Source organism: Phoca vitulina, unplaced genomic scaffold, assembly GCF_004348235.1.
Source record: "Phoca vitulina isolate PV1807 unplaced genomic scaffold, GSC_HSeal_1.0 scaffold14, whole genome shotgun sequence".
NCBI classification, from domain to species: domain Eukaryota; kingdom Metazoa; phylum Chordata; class Mammalia; order Carnivora; family Phocidae; genus Phoca; species Phoca vitulina.
In genome coordinates, this window is record NW_022589717.1 from 2903620 (window position 1) to 2922810 (window position 19191).

Here is a 19191-nt window from a genome sequence, read left to right on the forward strand (position 1 = left end):
TAGTGCCATGTGGAAAAGATTTTAAAGCAATTCATAATTATCACGTTTATGTATATATAACGCTCTGTTGGTTCTATCTGTTAAATGGTAAGAGGGCTAGCAAATTAATTATCTGAGGGAAGAAATCACTCCAGGAATTGTATCCCATACTCAGGTACTTTTCACTTACTTCTGATTTTGGTTTCATATCAACTACCTAGGAACCATAGATCCTGTATCTGATTATCAGTGCTGTCTTGTTTCTTATACTTAACCTGTGTGTGTGTGTGTGTGTGTGTGTTGTGTTGGGGGTGTAGGTTAATAAGGGGAAGAACACCTTTCTTTTTTTTTTTTAAAGATTTTATTTATTTATTTGACAGAGAGAGAGATAGCGAGAGCAGGAACACAAACAGGGGGAATGGGAGAGGGAGAAGCAGGCTTCCCGCCGAGCAGGGAGCCCCATGTGGGACTCGATCCCAGGACCCTGGGATCATGACCTGAGCCGAAGGCAGACGCCTAACGACTGAGCCACCCAGGCGCCCAACACCTTTCTTTTTACTTCTCCATGTCTGTTGATTGAAACCTGATTGTGTTTCCTGTATTGGGTCTCACAAAAATAGTATTGAATTCAGTGGTCAATTTGGGATATTAAGAATAATACTTTAGCCACTAACATGGTGCATGATGGGCCTTAAAGAGGAATAAGATATCTTCAGAAGTGTGGGTTGTGCTTGTGATCTGCCTCACAGGCACAATTCCCTATGATGGGCAAGGCAAAAGAAATAGATACCTAGGAAAAATCCGAGGAGCCAAAGCCTCAGGTAGGTGCTCTTTGATGTGAGAAATTTGCTATTCCCAATGACATCATTGTTTCCACTCCTATGGCTTAGCAAGCAGGGTCGTGCGATGGCATCAGGTAAGAGAGTGAAAATCAGTCTCATGAAATCTTGGTATCAGAGTTGAGATCCAGCACCATGGAAATTTGTGCTTTTTCTTCTTCAAATTCGAAACTGGAATATTTCAGTAAATTGTAATATATTACAATATATCAGTGGAATATCAGTATTTAGTGTTTTTGGAAGGTTTTTAAATAATAGCATAAAGAGCTAGTGTTCTGCAGTCAGACAAATCTATTTTCAAATCTTAGTTTTGTCACTTGCGAGTTGGGTACTTGTTTGGGGTACATTTTTTAATCTCAGAGCATCAGCATCTTCCTCTATAAATTATAACACTTAACTAATATGATTTTTGTATGGATTAAAAGAGATGATGCATATAAAATTCTTAGCAAAAGAACTGTCACACAAGAAACTTATAGATGTAATCTATACGATATTATGGATTATCATAATTTTATAACAATACAGCAGGAAACAAACTCATATATCCATTTTCATCTCATTACATAAACACATCAGAAAATGTTCACAGAAAAAAGAAAAAGACATCTACCATCATTCTGTGTTCCTGCACTTCTGCTTTGTGTAGAGCTAATTGTACTTTGTTTTCTGTCCTCGGGTATCTGTGGTCATCTGCTGTACTTGTATAAGAAATCCCTCTTCCCCTAAACTTCTCTTGCAGTCTAACACTGCATACCATGTGGCATTCCTCACTTCTCAGTCTCGTCCCCGATGGTTGTGGTGGCTTCTTAGTGACAGAGAGCAATGATCTCCTCTGCCCCTCCATCCTCTTTACCACTGACAAGACGCTCTTTCTCTGGTCATGCATTTCTAGCTCTAGAAATGGATTTAAAGCTGTGTTGTGCGGAGCTGCCTTTGGAGAGTCCTCTTCCCCCACTCCATCCTTGCTGCTTGAGTTCAGTGCCACCTTATCTCTTACATATTTTGGAGTTTCATCTAGCATTATTTTTGAAACAATAGGTCACTGCTGAAACAAGTTTGAGAGTCACTCTTTTCCTGGATAGCATGAAGTTTCTTTACATGGCACAGAGTCCCTGTGTGCTCTGACCCCTGCTTTCCTACCCAGCCTTCTCTTGATCTTTTCCACTCCCTTACTTTCTACTTTAACAACTTTGAACTCCTTAAGATATTACTGGATTATTTTGCCCTTTGTACTTTTGCACACACACTTAGCTCTTCTAGAATGTCCCACCTCTGTTTCCTCCTCTCCCTCCCACCCCAGTTTTGTCTCCTACTCAACAAATCTAAGCTCAGTGTGCCCTTTGTGCAACATTCCCAATTCTCCCAGGCATATATCCATGTTTATATTTATTAAGATTATTGGTTGTAAAGAGCAGATACTGCGTCAGGCCCCCCGAACAAATATGGTAAAAAGAGAAATAGGAAGCTCGTGGGAATCCAAGAAAAGAAACCACTGGATAGCTGTGCTGCCTTAAGGGCCAAGGAGCTTTGAGAACATCAACAGTAGGCGGGTGGCAGATCATCAGTGAAATGCCCTCTTATTACAACAATTCAGCTATCCTCTTCTGTCTCCTTTTCTTTGTACCAACTAACTTCCTCACCCTATATATACCTGGGTTCAAATCCTTGTTCCACTACTTGTCAACTATGTAATCTGGGTCAAAATACTGAACTTCTTTGTGCATCATATGTACAAAGGTTAGATAAGGAAAGCCTAAGATTACTGTAAAGATAAAATGCCAGCCACTGCATTTCATCAATTCCAAGAGGCACATTATCATCCACATTGTAATACTTCTGAGATTTGCTTGCATTTTATAATTACTGCCTACCAGACAGGAGTCAAGTCATGTGGTAGTTATTGCCGACCCATGTACAAACTTGGTTGTTATTCCCGGCTGCATGACTGGACCACCACAACCTCTCCACGTTTGATTGGGAAACTATTTAGGGATCATTTGAGGCAAGGCTATGAGTTCTGGCTGTTGTCTGAAAACCTTCTGTTGGCACTTGTGATAAGATAAAAAAATACTACAGTATCAAAACTTGCAGAGTAAGTGTTAGTGGCTTGGAAGACATCCTAAAAATGGTGGAGAGCTCTTTTAAGAATTGTTGCATCTTTGAAGAACTCCTGCCAGTGTTCTCGGTGGCCAGAGCATTATGTTGTATACAAAAACACACGCACTGATGACTGAGTCAAGAGTGATTCAGAAGAATTAGACTATGAGGAAGTTTTAGGAACCCTAATCAACTTACATTGCACATATTTTCTTTTCCATGTGTGCACAAGAATGATATATGATAAAAATCTATGTATAAGTCAGCCTTAAAAGCCCTTTCGATAAATATAAAACTCTAAGTGATAAGCATTGTGCCTTAGGTTAATCTGCAGCATTTTTTCTTTCATAGCAGTCCATAAAATAAAAGTGTATCATACAAGTATTGACATCTTAGATTTGATTAGATGCGGTATGTTGGTTATTATTACCTAATAATATTCATTTGCTCATAAATTTTATTCACTCATGGTCCTTTGTTGCCTTTTTCTTCATGAATTTGTAGCTTTATTTCATAAAATAACTGCCTTACTCTCTCTGTGATTATCAGACTGGCCCAGCTCATTTCTTTTTTCTTCTTCTTTCTGTTTTTTTCAACTGCGTTTAGGTCCTGAGTCCACCCATAATCCAATCAACCGTGGGGCATAGAGTTATATGGTTGAGACTGGGACTGTTAGGGCTTCTCCAGGAATTTGTTGTCATATCTGCATCACCAGCACTTAGCACAGCACCGAGCACACTACTAATACATCCTTGCTGAATGAATGCATAAACTAAAATGGTCTTGCAGGAAAGGGAAGTCATGACTTATTTATTGCATACAGTTTGACAGTGAATTATAAAGTTTTAAATGATTAAAAAAAATCATAATAGCATCTCTAATTAACTTGCTATTGTAAGTATTTGATCTCAATTTTTTATAAATATAGTATTCCAAGATCTTTCATGGATTGTTTCTCCAGTATTTACACAATATCTTGACTTGGGGGACTTTTTCAGTAATCTTTTCTATGCCCTAATTGATTAATTCTGTAATGGAGCATGCACACTGCTTGATGTCTCTGAGATGGCATAATATAATCAACATTTTATTCCTTGGGTTGGTCTATCTTGCATATCAATACTGTATATGGTATAGTGTATATATTATAAATAATATCAGTATTAGAAAAATATTTCCCTTTTGAAGATGGATTTGGATTTTGTTAACCCATAAATCAATAGGAGCCAGTATATTGAGTAAGATGAGTGCTCAAGCTGAGTAAAAGTCTGAGAAGAAAAATCACATACCCAAATAAAAATAACAAAACTGTTCAAAAATCTTAGAGGATCACTTACTGTGGTGGGGAGAATCAACAGTGAAAGGAACATAACATAAAATATGTATTGCTATAAAATATAAGGTACTGATTATTATGAAAAGAAGAACTTGAATCTCATTCTAGAATAAATAGGATTCATAAGAGAGGAAAAGAAAAAGACAATCTCTTCAGGGCATGGCAGAAGGAAACACCAGAAGGAGAAAATAGGCAATAGGGCCATTATGATCACAATCGTTTCACAAGACTGGCATGACTTAAAGGAAGGCTTCTATTGTAAAATCATAACTGTCAAAATTGGAAAAGTAAAGTAAGGACAAATTACAGAGGGATTTTAATGCCACAGTGAGGATTTGGACTTGATCTCAAGGAAATCAAGAGCAAAGGAATTACCTGACAAAAGAGTCTCTTCCTAAAAGATTCGTCTGACTATGTGGATTGCCCCAAGCAAAAGCTGGTGTCAGATAACTGCCTTAGAGGTGAGTCAGTAATCTAATAAGTGGTAATCAGAACTTGGATCAGGGTGGCAGTGGAAAAGAGGAGAAAGGGCCAGATCTAGCTTAATAAGAAGATTCATTACATACCTAATCATTAAATGATGTGATAGCAATAGGCTGAAGATTTGCCCACAGGGCTTTAACAAAACCTTAAAGAATGGTAAAATACACCTAATTTGGTCAGTTATACTAAGGACATTTACTCCGAAAATAAACCAGTCATGGGGCACCTGGTTGGCTCAGTCGGTGGTGTGACTCTTGATCTTGGGGTCATGAGTTCAAGCCCCACATTGGGTGTAGAGCTTCCTCAAATAAGTAAGTAAGTAAGTAAGTAAGTAAGTAAATAAATAAATAAATAAACCAAACCAGTCCTAAGGACACTTGAGCACATAAAGTTTACAGCATTTACCCAATGTTATGAACCTTCAGAGTGAAGGAATGCATAATTCATCAGAAAAGTTAAAGAGGTATTATATACTCATCCCTTCCATCTTCTGTTCAGTTTTGAAAGAAATAGAAAAAGAAAGACTTTCAGGGAGAAATGTATTCATAAGAGATCATTAATATTTATAACTATAATTGACCAACCCAGATTGTATTTGTAATTAAGGATTTTAAAGAAAGATTTACCCAATTGTGGCATTATTGCAAGAAGTATATATCTTTTCTAAGTAACTACTTTGAATGGGAAAACATCTTTTTGGGTATATGTGTTGGTTAAAAGTCAATATCATGGGGAGGAGGGGGATGGGTTAGTTTGGTGATGGGTATTAAAGAGGGCACGTTCTGCATGGAGCACTGGGTGTTATACGCAAACAATGAATCATGGAACACTACATCAAAAACTAATGATGTAATGTATGGTGATTAACATAACATAGTAAAAAAAAAAGTCCATATCATTACTTTATTATCTTCTCCATTGATAGTGTAACTTCAGATAGGTGCAGTGGTTTGTTTTTGGCTTTCAGATTCTTCAAAAAGCATCTAATATATTTAATGCATTTGTTGCAGTTTTATTGAAAACTAACACCCTAAGTTATAACACAGTATTTTAACTTAAGAGAAAGAAAGACTACAAAACACTGATCAATATAAATTGATGAATTCAATTCCTAGATTAACACGCAATTTTCTAGTTTTGATTGAAATTTGAAATGACTTATTTTCAACAATAGGTGGCGCTTTACAGGTTTTGGGGAAGTTGGTCTTTTTTTTTTTGGTTAGTTGAAATGCATTGGCTGTATGACATACCTCTTTGCTATCAATCTTAAAAATTAATACAAACATCAGATTCATATAGTACTTTGGTAATTGACAGAAACTGTCTGCTACCATATCTGCCATACTTATCAAAATTAACATTCTAAGAGATTATAAAAAAGAAGCAAGAGTATGAAAATATGTAGAAGTATATCTGCTTTTTACTTTTCTTTTTCCTTTTTTTTTTTTTAAAGATTTTATTTATTTATTTGAGAAAGAGAGAGAGCCCGTGCATAAGTAGGGGGAGCGGCAGGCAAAGGGAAAGGGAGAAACAGGCTCCCCGCTGAGCAGGGAGCCTGATGCAGGACTCGATCCCAGGACACTGGGATCATGACCTGAGCTGACGGCAGTCGCTTAACTGACTGAGCCACACAGGCATCCCTACTTTTTACTTTTCTATTTAATTTTCCATTTTTAAAATGTTATCCAATTACTTTTTTAAAACATATATTTGCTTTATTTAATCCGAATGATCACAAAGAGTTTACAAATATTATAGAAGAGATTTTATTATTTGCAATAAACTTTATCTTAACTGGAAGTAAAATATAAATGATAAAAAATTCCAGATAAATGTTAAAGTGATCAGGGCTCATTCAGTTTCTAAATCTGAAATTATTAGCAGATAGCTGTTCCAAAATCCCAGTTAAAACACACACACACACACAGAAATACAATTATTTAAACCTGAGTTCAGCCTTAGAAAAACAAAAGCAAAACTGAATTAACTTGAAACAATTATAAGATAAATAAACTCATTATTTAGGGATGAAGCCCCTAAAAAGAGGGGACCTGAAACATTTCTTCATCATACAGTGTGTTTGAGGCAATGCTAACTTACAAAATTTATACAGAGCTATAAAGCTTACAAAGCACTGCATATACATTGAGTCCACAGTAGTGCTACAATTTGGGAAGGTGAAGGATTGTTATTAACTTCAGGTTATTGATGAGAAAGCAGGGTAAGAGAAATTAAGTGAAGGTCATCAAGCTAGAAGGTGGCAAAGCTGGTACCTGAATTTCATATCATCTGACCCTACATTAGTTGCTTTTTTCTCAATACCATGCCATTTTCATACTTGTAATATTGGACATAAGGACATTATGGGCAAATATGGAAGGTTAGCTAAAGTTATAGACCATGATATAGAAGAATGATATAGCAAAAACTCAGATTTTCAATACATGTAGCCTATCAATTATTATTACCACATGAGATGCTTTTATACATGGAATTATTTAAAATGTTTTATTTATTTATTCATGAGAGTCAGAGAGAGAGAGAGAGAGGCAGAGGCAGAGGGAGAAGCAGGCTCCCCGCCTAGCAGGGAGCCCAACGCGGGGCTCGATCCCAGGACCCTGGGATCATGACCTGAGCCGAAGAAGGCAGACGCTTAACCAACTGAGCCATCCAAGTGCCCCTACGTGGAATTATTTAAAATGCTCCAAGAGAATTGCAAATCAAAGAAAACTAATATAAAGTCTTTTAAAAAATCTTCTTGTAAGTTTTTTCTTTTTTTCAGTATAGGAAATAAAGATTATAGTAAGTAAGCCCCAGGAGATGTTTTAAGTTGTTTTTGTTTTAATGAAAACATGATTTTGTTTTCTGGCTGTTCTCTTTGGGGGCAGTTACAGGTTTAAATTAAACTACATTCTTATGCATTTGTCTCTGAAGATGAAGATAGCAGTAAATATTTATGGAAATGAGAGATTAATAACTTTTGCTGAATCAAAGATGATACCAGGTGATCATTATAATGAGGGCATCCAGAAGTCAAATCAGCAGAAGAGATGGCTAATTTTGTTTTCTTGTGAAAAAGAAGAAGTCAAGGCTCAGAAGGAACATTGAATATTGTGGAAGAGGAAAAAAGAGAGGATTTATTCTTCAATTGGCTAGGTAAGAAATGAAGACTGTTTTGTACTAGGGCAATGATGTTTCCTTATACAACCTTACCATGTGGATTTAGTTAGTAAAATCTTCGATATATAGTAGTGATGCAGTTTTCCTGAACTCTTGTCATTTTGATTCTCTGTAAGGGAATATGACACTAAAGGAATGAATAGAGGGCAATTCAGAGCCCTTCCACGTGCATTTCTTTTTTTCTTATGACTTGCAGAAAAATAGAATCATTTGTGACGAAGTACACAAATGATTAGTTGTAGAATTATAGAGCGGACAGAAACTCTACAAATCATTCAGTGTAATTTACTCAATGTATTGTTTGATTTGCCCACTTCCAGAATTTGAAACCAATACAGAACATTTGTGTTTCAAATAGGGCAGAAGGATGAGAAGCTTCTGAAAATAAAGAGAATGTTTATGGAAAATTTACAGAATAGGTCTATTTCTGTCAACTACAAAGGCTGTTTACAAAAGGAAACTGAAAATAAAATGGCCTATCCTTGCCAGCTTTTCTTGGGAAGTATAGTAATATAGTGACTATTGCCCTAAAAGGAAAGTAGAGACTTAGTTTCCATTCCTGGTTCTTCATTAATTTATTAGGCACTTATGGGCTAACTTACCAACTTATGTGATTATTTTGTTTCTCAACAAGATAAAACATTATACTTATTATCATGACTTCACAGAAACATTGGGAGAATTAATAGGGTATTATTTTTCAAGAGCTTGGACCACATATGATTCTGCTACTTTGGCAAATAAAGTAGATAAATGAGTAAGTTAAGCTTCTCAGTACTACACCTTTTTTTTTTTTTTAATCACTAGCAGTTGTGAGGAGTTACCAGATTGTTTTTTCATTTTATTTTATTCTTTTTTCCAAATCAAATCAGCAGAAGAGATGGCTGTTCTTGTTTTCACACGAAAGTGAACAACAGGTCAGGGCTCACTCTCCATTCCACTTTATTCTTTTAGACATATCTTAATAGTGAACTGAAAATTATTGTTAAGATTTTCCCACGCGTATTTACGTTGTTTTTCCTTTCCAGGAAACTTCATGCTCCAGTTATCCATTTCTAGCTAAGGTACACTGAAATTAAACTTACTAAATAAAGAACAATGTCTATTTTAAGCTAAAAGTTTAGAATTTTTACAAATTCTTACGAGCTGTAGGCAACCAAAAGGAGAAGCAGGTTTTATTAAATGTCTTTTAGATCAGAGTGGCCAGACAATACCTATATTTATTTGTAACCTAATATTGAGAGAAAAACATACTGATGTATTTTATTGCTAAATGATCTAAAGAGTCATTGGTCAACTTGTGCATCGTAATATTTGATTTCTAAATAGAACATGATCCATGATGATGGTGTTATAGATAAAATTTCATGGATTTATTTTAATTCAAAAATACTTAATCACATGCGGATTGTAATTTAATACATCTGTGATTGAAATAGTTTGAAGCTTATTTGTAACTGAAATCTTTCAACTATATTTTTGTAGGATTTATGGAAGTGTAGTGTTCAGTGCTCCCTCTCCTGGTTTTATCATATTGGTGAACTGACCTCTCATCCTAAAATTGTGGTGATGGCTGAGAAGACAGTTTTGAAGAACCAAATAGGATACTCTGATGTGATATTCTAGTTCTGATTTGACTACTCCAAATCCCTTCTAATGGTCAAGAAACCTATCCATCACTGGTTAAAGTTCATTACATCCCAAAATATGAGATCTAAGAAAAAATAGAAAATATGTACAATAAAATTGATTTTATCCTTCTAAACAGCCTATTTTAATACAGTTTATATTAAGAGTGCATATGTAGATTTTTGGCTTCGTTCTTGTTCTATTTTATTTTCTAGTGATGCTTTCTTCTTGTTGATGGTCTTAGCAATGCCCTAGCTTCCAAAGAGGTTAATTCCAAATACAACTTTAATTTTTTACAGTGCTCAAACATTTGAAAGTCTAGAAAAAACCAGTTTCAACAGAATCACTTGTTATAGTTAAGAAGGAGCTTAAGAATTGAAAATTTCCATACCCAAATTTATACATGATTTAGATTCTGGAGTTTTGTTTTGTTTGCTTTATTTTGTCAAAGACTTGACGCTATTTCTGATATCTAGTACCTGGAAAAAAATACTTCCTCTCCACTTACTATATGTTTTTGGTTTTTAGGTATCTTTAAAAGTCTCTGTGGAACCTTAAATTTCACATATAATTATCCTCACTGCAGCATAAAGTACACAATTCTGATAATAAATGTCTAAAATCTCGTAGTTTGTAAGAAAACAAAAAGCGAGTTTCCTACTGATTAAAATACTTTTTCCCTCCAGTAACACAACATAGATCATTAAGAATTATAAAACTTCTTGGTAAATTATTTCTATTTTAACTGATTTCCAATTAGCTGATTTTTAAAAATAAATTAATTGTAGTTTCCCCAAAATTGTACAAATTACAAAATTGAAGAAAGCTGGGATTTTTAAATTTGATTTTTAGGAAATTATATCACAAGCCAAGATAGAGCACTTATTATAAAATCTACAGCAGGAAATTTTGCCTTTATGAGGTAATGTTTTATACATTTGCAGTAAGGAGTGCCACCTTTTGAACTTTCAGATTTCAAATATTCTGAATTTTGCTTTAAATAGGAACCGTAATGTTATATTATCATCTTTTTTATATCAATATACATTTTCTCTCTAGCTGATCAGAAGTGATGGCTTGGCATACGACTTTTTTATCTTCTTTTATTCTTCAATATTATTTTCTAATTCGACCTTAAAGGTTGTGTCCACTAATCCTTCACTGAGACTGATGACTAAATTTAAAGGATTCTTCTATGACAAACTGCATTTGCAGGATTTTTAGAGACAATCTCAAAGTTTTAGAGGATGTTTATCACAAGAGTGTACAGGGCAACATTTCCAAGTTGGTACACATACACGAAAGAGGAAATGACTGTTGGAAAAATCCTGTTCCAGGTTTTCAGGCAGCCCGTGTGATTGACATATGATATCACTGGAGGCGTGTCCTGGAGTGGAGGTGGAGGTGGAGGCGAGCTGCTGAAATTCTGCGGAGCCGGAGTGAGATTGCTCTGTAAGGCACGCAGTGGTTTGCGGAGTGATAGCAGCGGACAGAGCTCCTTACCTTGGATAAGGAACAGCTGCAGTCGCTGTAAATGTGCCTGAAAAGCAATTTCCAGTCTTTGCGTTAGGTAAGAACTGTTTCCTTCCTTTCATTCTGTAGATATTTTAGGAAAGATTAGGTGAGAAATGCTGGCTTTTGCAAGGAATTGAACATTTCTTTGAACTCGCTTTAGATCTAAGATTACTGGTTGCATTTCAAATTACCAGTAGCATTCCCACTGCTAAAACTAATGCTCTTAAAGTAAATGCTACTGCTAAGAGAAAAAGCAGGGTCCTTTTCATTTCTTCTTTTTTTTCTTACCCGAATGGTAACAAGTTTAAAGTCTGAAACGGTCGGTTGTGTGAAAAACAGGGTGGTTTTTGCCGAAGAGGGGCTGGCACTCGGTGTGTGGACCAAATACATGTTTGTTTAGGCATTGTTGGCGACCGAGTCCCGAGCGAAGCAATTGTTTAAAACCTGAATTTCCCGTCTCTGTGTATTGATTTCCAGTGCGCAGAGGCGTTGCTTGAACGTTGTTTGAACTCCTAGGCATTCCAAGGGGCAAAAGCACTTCGGCAAAACGTGCAAGACTGCATGTTACTTTGGTTCGCTGCTGACACGCCGACTGTGCGCCGGCCTGTCAATCACTGGGAGCAGCAACAGCCAGCACATGGCAGCGGGCTGCGGGCGGCGGGCGAGCTGGCGGGCTGCCCACCCCGCTCCACTCTGCGCCCGGGCGGCTGAGCGCGGTACGCGTCCGAGTGCCTGGAAAGAAGGGGAAATTAATGTTTTGTTTTGTTTTATTTTCCAATCGCTAATCCTCTAGGGCAGGCATTTCGGCCGTGGGACAGAAGGGTCGGACGACTGGGAGCGAGCGCTGCCGGGGAGAGGCTTGCCCTGCCAGGACCAGAGTTCCGGGGGACGCTGTGCCCCCACTTGCCCAGCGTGCAGGATCGGGAAAGTGCCTCGACCTGTGCGGGGGCCAAGAGACGACGCCCCGCCTCTTCCCTTGAGAAGAATCCCCCAACCGCGCTCCCTTCACTGCTACCCCTAGAAAAGCGGGTAAAAAAAAAAAAAAAAAAAAATCCCACCCACCCCCACCCCCGGGGGAGCGGCAACCTTCGCCTCGCAGGCGTGCGCTCCCGGGCCCCGCCGGGGCCTGCACGGTTCCGTGACCCGCCCGCAGACACCGGTTCGAGCCCCGTCCCGGGCGCCGCAGAGTCTCGAACGTCCGTGACGTGGATTTTCACTCGTCAGGGGGCCGCCACTCCTTCCTTTCCCGCGAGGACCGGTCGGAACCCGAGGAGGACTCTCGCAGAGCACAGCGTGTCAGTCGGTGGGCCCGTCCCGCACTCTTCTCTCTGCCGTTCCCCGGCTCGCTTTTCTGAGGGACTCGAGAGGCCTCCCGAAGGGATTTTTTTTTTTTGCCTGGTTCGTGGAAGGGGGCTGCAGGAGAAAAGCCCCAGAGGTGGATGTTACTGAGCTGCGCGGAGAACGCGAGCTGTGAGAGGCCGGCTGCGCTGGGCCGCGCGGAGTCTCCGGTGAATTGTCCTCCGCAGCCGGAAGGGGGCCGCGGGGAGCGCTCCTGCCCGGTGGGGGCGGGGGAGGCCGCGGGCCGGCACGCCGCAGCAGGGGCAATGCCTCCTCGTCCTCCCCGCCGCGGTTGATGCGGCGCGTGCACGTTGCCGCCCGCACGGGGACCTGGGCCGGGTTGCACGGCTTGGCCCCCATCCACCGCTTCGGCCTAGGTGAGTGTCTGGCGGCCGCTCTCGGGCGGCGGGGGGGAGCGGGGAGGCGCAGACCCCGCTGGCTCCGCGCGGCAGGTGCGGGCTCCGGGGTTCGGCGAGGGGGAGGGGAAATGGAGGGGCGACCCCTGCGCGCGCGGCGCCGCCTCTCTGCCGGGGCGCTCGGGGCTGGGTAACCCGGTGGGCGACCTTCCGCCGCTGCGGAGGGCGAAGAGGTAGGGTCTCCCATCCCCAGTTTCCTGGAGTGGTGGCGCGGTGGCCCGGGTTGTCCTCTTGAAGGAACCCCTCCACGCGAAAGATGGACTCAAGGAGGCTTTTCGGGGTGTTCCCGGGAGGGCTCTGAGGAACTTCTTGACTTGTGCCAACGGCAGGTTTTCTGTGGAGGGGTTTCCTCATACGGGGGACCGGGAAAGGCCGTGTGCGTGCGTGCGTGTGTGTGTGCGCGCGCGTGTCTAGGGAGGCAAACCTCGGAATTCGCGGGTAACCCCCTCGACAGAATTCGTCTGCGCCAAAGCGAGCTTCAACTTTATTCTTGTTTGGAGAGCAGTGGAGCGGCGAGGGGAGGGGAGAGGGCGCTGCCACTTTAAAAATGGGAAGTCCGCCCTCCTGAGGTAATGGTAACCTCAGCCTCCTCCCCTCCTCCTGCCTGAAGAGAGGGAGAGAGAGAAAACTTGTTTTCATTCATAACTTTTTCCTTTTCCTTCCTCTCCGTCAACTATTTATTCACCGCTTCTCTCAGCTCGGATTGCAGAGGGCGCAGCTCCACCGTCGTTAACTTGCAGTGTGGCGACGCTTCTCCGCTGCCCCTGCCCCCGGCTCGTTTCTGGCCGGCCCTTTGGGAATCCGGCTTTGCCTTTAAAGTATAGACAGATATTTATTGACAAACTATCCATGCCGTGGTTTTGCTTTTGGCGCCTGCGTTAGCTCGGAAGGCTCTTCACGATCTGAAAGAAATCTTGGCGAGATACGCAAAAATGGGTTGGAAATCCACGGTGATCCTTAGGATGTGATGGGATTGTCCGAAAAGGTATTGCACTTGGATTCCTGTTTCCGTGGGGAAGACAGGTTGCCGAGAGCGTGCGAGTGGTGTTTGGGGATGGATCGAGGACTGTCAGTGCTTGAAAGGGGGCTTTGCTTCAGATCGGAGGGGGCTAATTTTCTATTTTATCTGGTAATCGCATTCACCAGCCAGCGTGAACTCTGTTACAACTATTATTTAAAACGCAGATGAAAGGTGTGCCTGGTGTTTTTACTACACTCTCCATGTCCTCCACGGCTTTTCTTAACAGTGGGATCTGACTCCGACCTTTCGGATACTCTGCTTTTAAAGCACCGGGTTAAAAGTTCTTTGCAAGGAGGAATGATACTGTGTGTGCAGAGTAACGATGGAATATTTTAACAGTCCGTAAGGAATCCGGGACTAAGCCCAGCAGATCACGAATATGTTTCTCCTCATGTACAGAGAAGGTAGAGTAAAGTAGAAACTTGGGAGGTCTTAGTTGGGAGAAAAAGGGAGGGGGAACTCCAAGAAGTTAACATATAAGGCATAGTCTATAGACTTTCAGTTCAGTTAAGAGATGAAATGGACTTCAATCTGCCTTATTCCCTAAGCTGGTGTTTTTGGCTCAAGGTGGTAGTTGAAAATGGACATTTTTTTCTTTTCATTCTTGAATTGGAACGGATCTGTGTGGACTTTAGAAGGAATTTGTGTGAGAAATATTCTGGTTTACTATTGACTGAAAATGGAAATGTTTTTATGTTTGGTAGTTTGTGTGTGTATGAAGAGTGCATTATAAATTAGAAATAACTTACTCTTGGTATGGAAACACATAAAATGCTTATTTTAATCAGGATTTTACTGTACTTATTACAAGAAGCACATTGACTCAGATTTGGCAGTGCTTCTGAAAATCAAGATCTGTCATGTAAATACAGATTTTTAAATTAGAGGAAATGTAGGTAATTAAAATGGCCAGGATTTCTCCATACTGCTTTAAAGGCCTAATACTTGTGCATGAAAGTTATCTTGTTACGTGAGTGATCCCTTAATTTAAACTTAAAAAAAAAAAAAAAAATCCTTTCATGATTTCAAATGTGAATGCTTTTTAACATCATAGCATTGTACATTAGTTTTGTGTACGTGCTTTAAGGCTATAAAACACGGAGAACTGTTATATTCATCTATATTCACTTTTGCATCTTGTAGATAATAATGAGAAAGCCTTAAAACCCTGGTTTCTGTGGAAAATGCTCTCATGTTGAGATTCATTTGAAGTCTCTTGGATTTTTTTCTTTAATGCATGAAGCATACCTTGACCAATTTCCTCATTATTAGTCTAATGCTTGTAACACCAAACAAATAACAGAAAGGCAGGAGCACCAAAGCCATTCTTAATTTTTTTAAAAGTGGGTATTTTCCTTTATGGAAAACACCAGTGAACTGATACCGAGCTTTCTCTAGATGAGAGCTATTCCAGTGCTTATACTCAATATTCCCTACAAGGGCATACTCCATTTTAATTATTTGTTAGACTCATAAACAGAAAGGCATTACTTCTTGATTCTGCTTTTTAGAAGTTGAAGAAAACTTTTAACTTTTATGGCATGGGGTCTCTTGCTTGCATTCTTCTTCCATGATGTGGTCCTCAGCCTCTTGGAATTGGACTCTGGCCAGGACCCCAGCATCATTGTAATCCGCTGATGAAGGGGAGATCATTACCAGGTGTAAACACAAGGCAATTTGTGACTTGACAGGATTCCCCCCCAAATGCTTCCTGTCATTTATTTTCTCTCTCTCTCTCTGTTTTTTTTTTTTTTTTTTCATCTTTGCTTTCCTTTTAGGATTTCAGATGCATGCCAGGTTTCCACTGATTGCCAGAATTCGAGATCACTACACATGGATCCCCAAAATCAACATGGCAGTGGCAGTTCATTAGTTGTGATCCAGCAGCCTACATTGGATAGCCGTCAGAGGTTAGACTATGAGAGAGAAATTCAGCCTGCTGCTATTTTGTCTTTAGACCAGATCAAGGCCATCAGAGGCAGTAACGAATACACGGAAGGGCCATCTGTGGTGAAAAGACCTGCTCCTCGAACAGCACCAAGACAAGAAAAGCATGAAAGGACTCATGAAATCATACCAGTTAATGTGAATAACAACTATGAGCATAGACCTACAAGCCACCTGGGACATGCAGGACTCTCAAATAATGCCAGAGGCCCCATTTTGAGCAGATCGACCAGCACTGGAAGTGCAGCCAGTTCTGGGAGCAACAGCAGTGCCTCTTCTGAGCAGGGACTGTTAGGAAGGTCACCACCAACCAGACCAGTCCCTGGGAATAGGTCTGAAAGGGCAGTCCGGACCCAGCCCAAGCAATTGATTGTGGATGACTTGAAGGGTTCCTTGAAAGAGGACCTGACACAGCACAAATTTATTTGTGAACAGTGTGGGAAGTGCAAGTGTGGAGAATGCACAGCTCCCAGGACCCTGCCATCCTGTTTGGCCTGCAATCGTCAATGCCTTTGCTCTGCTGAGAGCATGGTGGAATATGGAACCTGCATGTGCTTAGTCAAGGGCATCTTCTACCACTGCTCCAATGATGATGAAGGGGATTCGTACTCGGATAATCCTTGCTCCTGTTCACAGTCCCACTGCTGCTCTAGGTACCTGTGTATGGGAGCCATGTCTCTATTTTTACCTTGCTTACTCTGTTATCCTCCTGCTAAGGGATGCCTGAAACTGTGCAGGGGGTGTTATGACTGGATCCATCGCCCAGGATGCAGATGTAAGAACTCCAACACTGTCTATTGTAAGCTGGAGAGCTGCCCCTCCAGGGGTCAGGGTAAACCATCATGATTTTTGGAAGTGGGTTGGACCTCCTGAACTTCTAGCTTTCAAGCTGTGGCTGTTAAAAAGATTCTCTTAGATACTGGTTTTATTTTCTTTACAATTTTCCTGCCTTTCTTCCCCTGTTCCCAAGGTTTGACTCATGGATCTTATTCTTCTCAAACGGATAATCTTCAGTAAGAGTGGACTGTGAAACTGCACCTGGCTCCCACTTACAACAAGAGCCTCTGCCATCCACTGAAGAGGGTATTGAGAGCTAGTGGGCTTTTGTGTAGCCTTCTTGTTCTGCAGGCAACTTGTCAAAGTTGTGTATGTGAACATACCCACACGCATACCCAGTCAATCTACAATGATTTAGAGCTGTTTTTGATTGGGTACTCTGGGAGCAGGGAAATTGGTTTTTGAAGAAGCAACGTTTTTATTGCTTAAATAAGCTATGTATTAAGTCTGTCTCCAGTTAGGGCTATCTTCATAGCATTGGACCCTTAAGAAGCATGAGGGATATATTTTTGTTATAACATAAAAATTTTCCTTTAACCACTGCCCTCTACTTGCCCCTCAGAGTTCTCTCCCCTCAGTTTCTTATTCTGGAGATGCCAGGTATTTTTCTTTCCTATGTAATTTTAGATTTGCTTTATAATGTAAATCTTCACATTGGAGATATATTGGTTGTATCTTGCTCATCTTTATTCTGGCTTTCATATTTGTGAAGGACTCAACTGCCTTCCTTCCACACCCCACATTTTTTACCAAATTTCTCATAGTTGAGGGCACTTGGGTAACTGAAGTTGATATTTATAGCTGATCGATCTATAGATGTCACAGAACTATGCTGCCTAAAGTGATCTTGGCCCCTTAATGGTCCTTTTGGCCCCTTGGTTAGTTAACAGCTGAGTAATTCTAATTTTTTCTGTGTTTTCATTGCCTTAACCACAAATTGTGGTGCTTTTTGTATATTTTATGTATAAATCACAAAGTTGAATTCTGACTATTTTTAAGACAAAAGTCTGTTAAACTTTTTTATTGTAAAGAATATTTATTATGCGAATCTCTATTATTTTATGATATTTATTGCAAAAGACTGTTGAAATGTACTCATGTCTGAATATAACAAAATATCAATACATAACGGAAAATAAGGTGACACGAGGAAAGTACATATGTTAACTATAATGCAGAAAATATATTAATTAATGAAACTGTCTCTTGATTTCTTCATTTATTAGCCTGTACTATTATGGTGATTTTTGTCATTTGCTTTGACTCTTTCTTCATACGCACCCATTTTATTTCCTTAACATACTGAATCTAGACATAGGTGAGTTCAAATTTTGAACTAGATGTTTCCTGGAAAGGCATTAATCAAAATTTTGTGATCCAAATTCTGTTTCAACAAATGCCCAAGTGAATCACTTTATAAAGTGAGCTTTTTTTTTTGCAATTAATATTAACAGTCACTCCCTACTTTGGCTATTTTGTAAGCACGATGTTCTGTGTATATCATAATTTCTTGGAATGGAACGTGTCTGTAATTTAAAAAATGTTTATTTTAAGTCTCTTGGGTTAACCAAAAATTAGTCTTCATCAGTAAAACTTAAAGAACTTAGTTCTATAGGCATGCTAGGAGTCTCTGGCACTGTCACCTTAATAAAACATTGTGGATGTTAGAGTGCACCAAGGGAATAGCTCACATTATCAAAGAGATGTTTTAAAAACATTTCCGTCCCTACCTTTTCATTTTCTTTAAGTCTTTAATGTGGCCCGGTCAAATTACATATTGTCACGTTCTCTGGAATAAGAAAATCTGAGGGCCTGAAACTTTATATAAAAGTATTTTTATTTTTTAGTCTACTGAAACCACTCATAGCTAGAATCTTTGGGTCTGATAAAATTTTGTTTATGTGAATCTTTAGACTCAGTTTTACTGACTCCCCATTCCTTTTTTTTTTTTTTTTAATTTTTTTTATTTATTTATTTGAGAGAGAGAGAATGAGAGACAGAGAGCATGAGAGGGAGGAGGGTCAGAGGGAGAAGCAGACTCCCTGCCGAGCAGGGAGCCCGATGCGGGACTCGATCCCGGGACTCCAGGATCATGACCTGAGCCGAAGGCAGTCGCTTAACCAACTGAGCCACCCAGGCGCCCAAAATATTTAGGTGCTTTATTATTTTTTTTTAAGATTTTATTTATTCATTTGACAGAGAGAGAGAGCACAAGCAGGGGGAGCAGCAGAGGGAGAGGGAGAAGCAGGCTCCCTGCTGAGCAGGGAGCCCCGCGCGGGGCTCGATCCCAGGACCCTGGGATCATGACCTGAGCCGAAGGCAGACGCTTAACCGACTGAGCCACCCAGGCGTCCCTACTGACTCCCCATTCCTAAGTGATATGTCAAACCTGAAAAATTATCTGCTTTTCAGAATAAGATGCTGACATAATTTGAACCTGCGATTTAGACTACCAAAACTCTTACCCAGCTTTTTTGTTTTGGGCATTGTCTTTTGGATGATTTGGCTGCTAATTTTAGGAGTATGTGTTATTTGTAAATAAGCTTTGATTTTGTTTTAATTAGACCAGGC

The 19191-nt window shown here is 40.0% G+C and overlaps 1 protein-coding gene across 3 annotated transcripts; it reads left to right on the plus strand.

The window, feature by feature from the left end:
- Nucleotides 1–12147: 12147 nt before the first annotated feature.
- Nucleotides 12148–18499, plus strand: SPRY1 (sprouty RTK signaling antagonist 1). 3 transcript variants are annotated; one of them, XM_032412788.1, is made up of 2 exons: nucleotides 12148–12776; nucleotides 15615–17819. In XM_032412788.1, exon 2 carries the CDS (start codon nucleotides 15670–15672, stop codon nucleotides 16627–16629), a length of 960 nt encoding a protein of 319 aa, XP_032268679.1. In that variant the 5' UTR covers nucleotides 12148–12776; nucleotides 15615–15669; the 3' UTR covers nucleotides 16630–17819. The 3 variants fall into 3 exon arrangements, with proteins under 3 accessions (XP_032268679.1, XP_032268680.1, XP_032268678.1); XM_032412789.1 differs by lacking the exon at nucleotides 12148–12776 and adding an exon at nucleotides 13438–14240 and having other exon boundaries at nucleotides 15615–18499; XM_032412787.1 differs by lacking the exon at nucleotides 12148–12776 and adding an exon at nucleotides 13439–13800 and having other exon boundaries at nucleotides 15615–18499.
- The last annotated feature ends 692 nt before the right edge of the window (nucleotides 18500–19191 follow it).

Coding starts and splice junctions, on each gene's coding strand:
- SPRY1 (XM_032412788.1), top strand. CDS start 15,670: ATGGATCCCCAAAATCAACATGGCAGTGGCAGTTCATTAGTTGTGATC.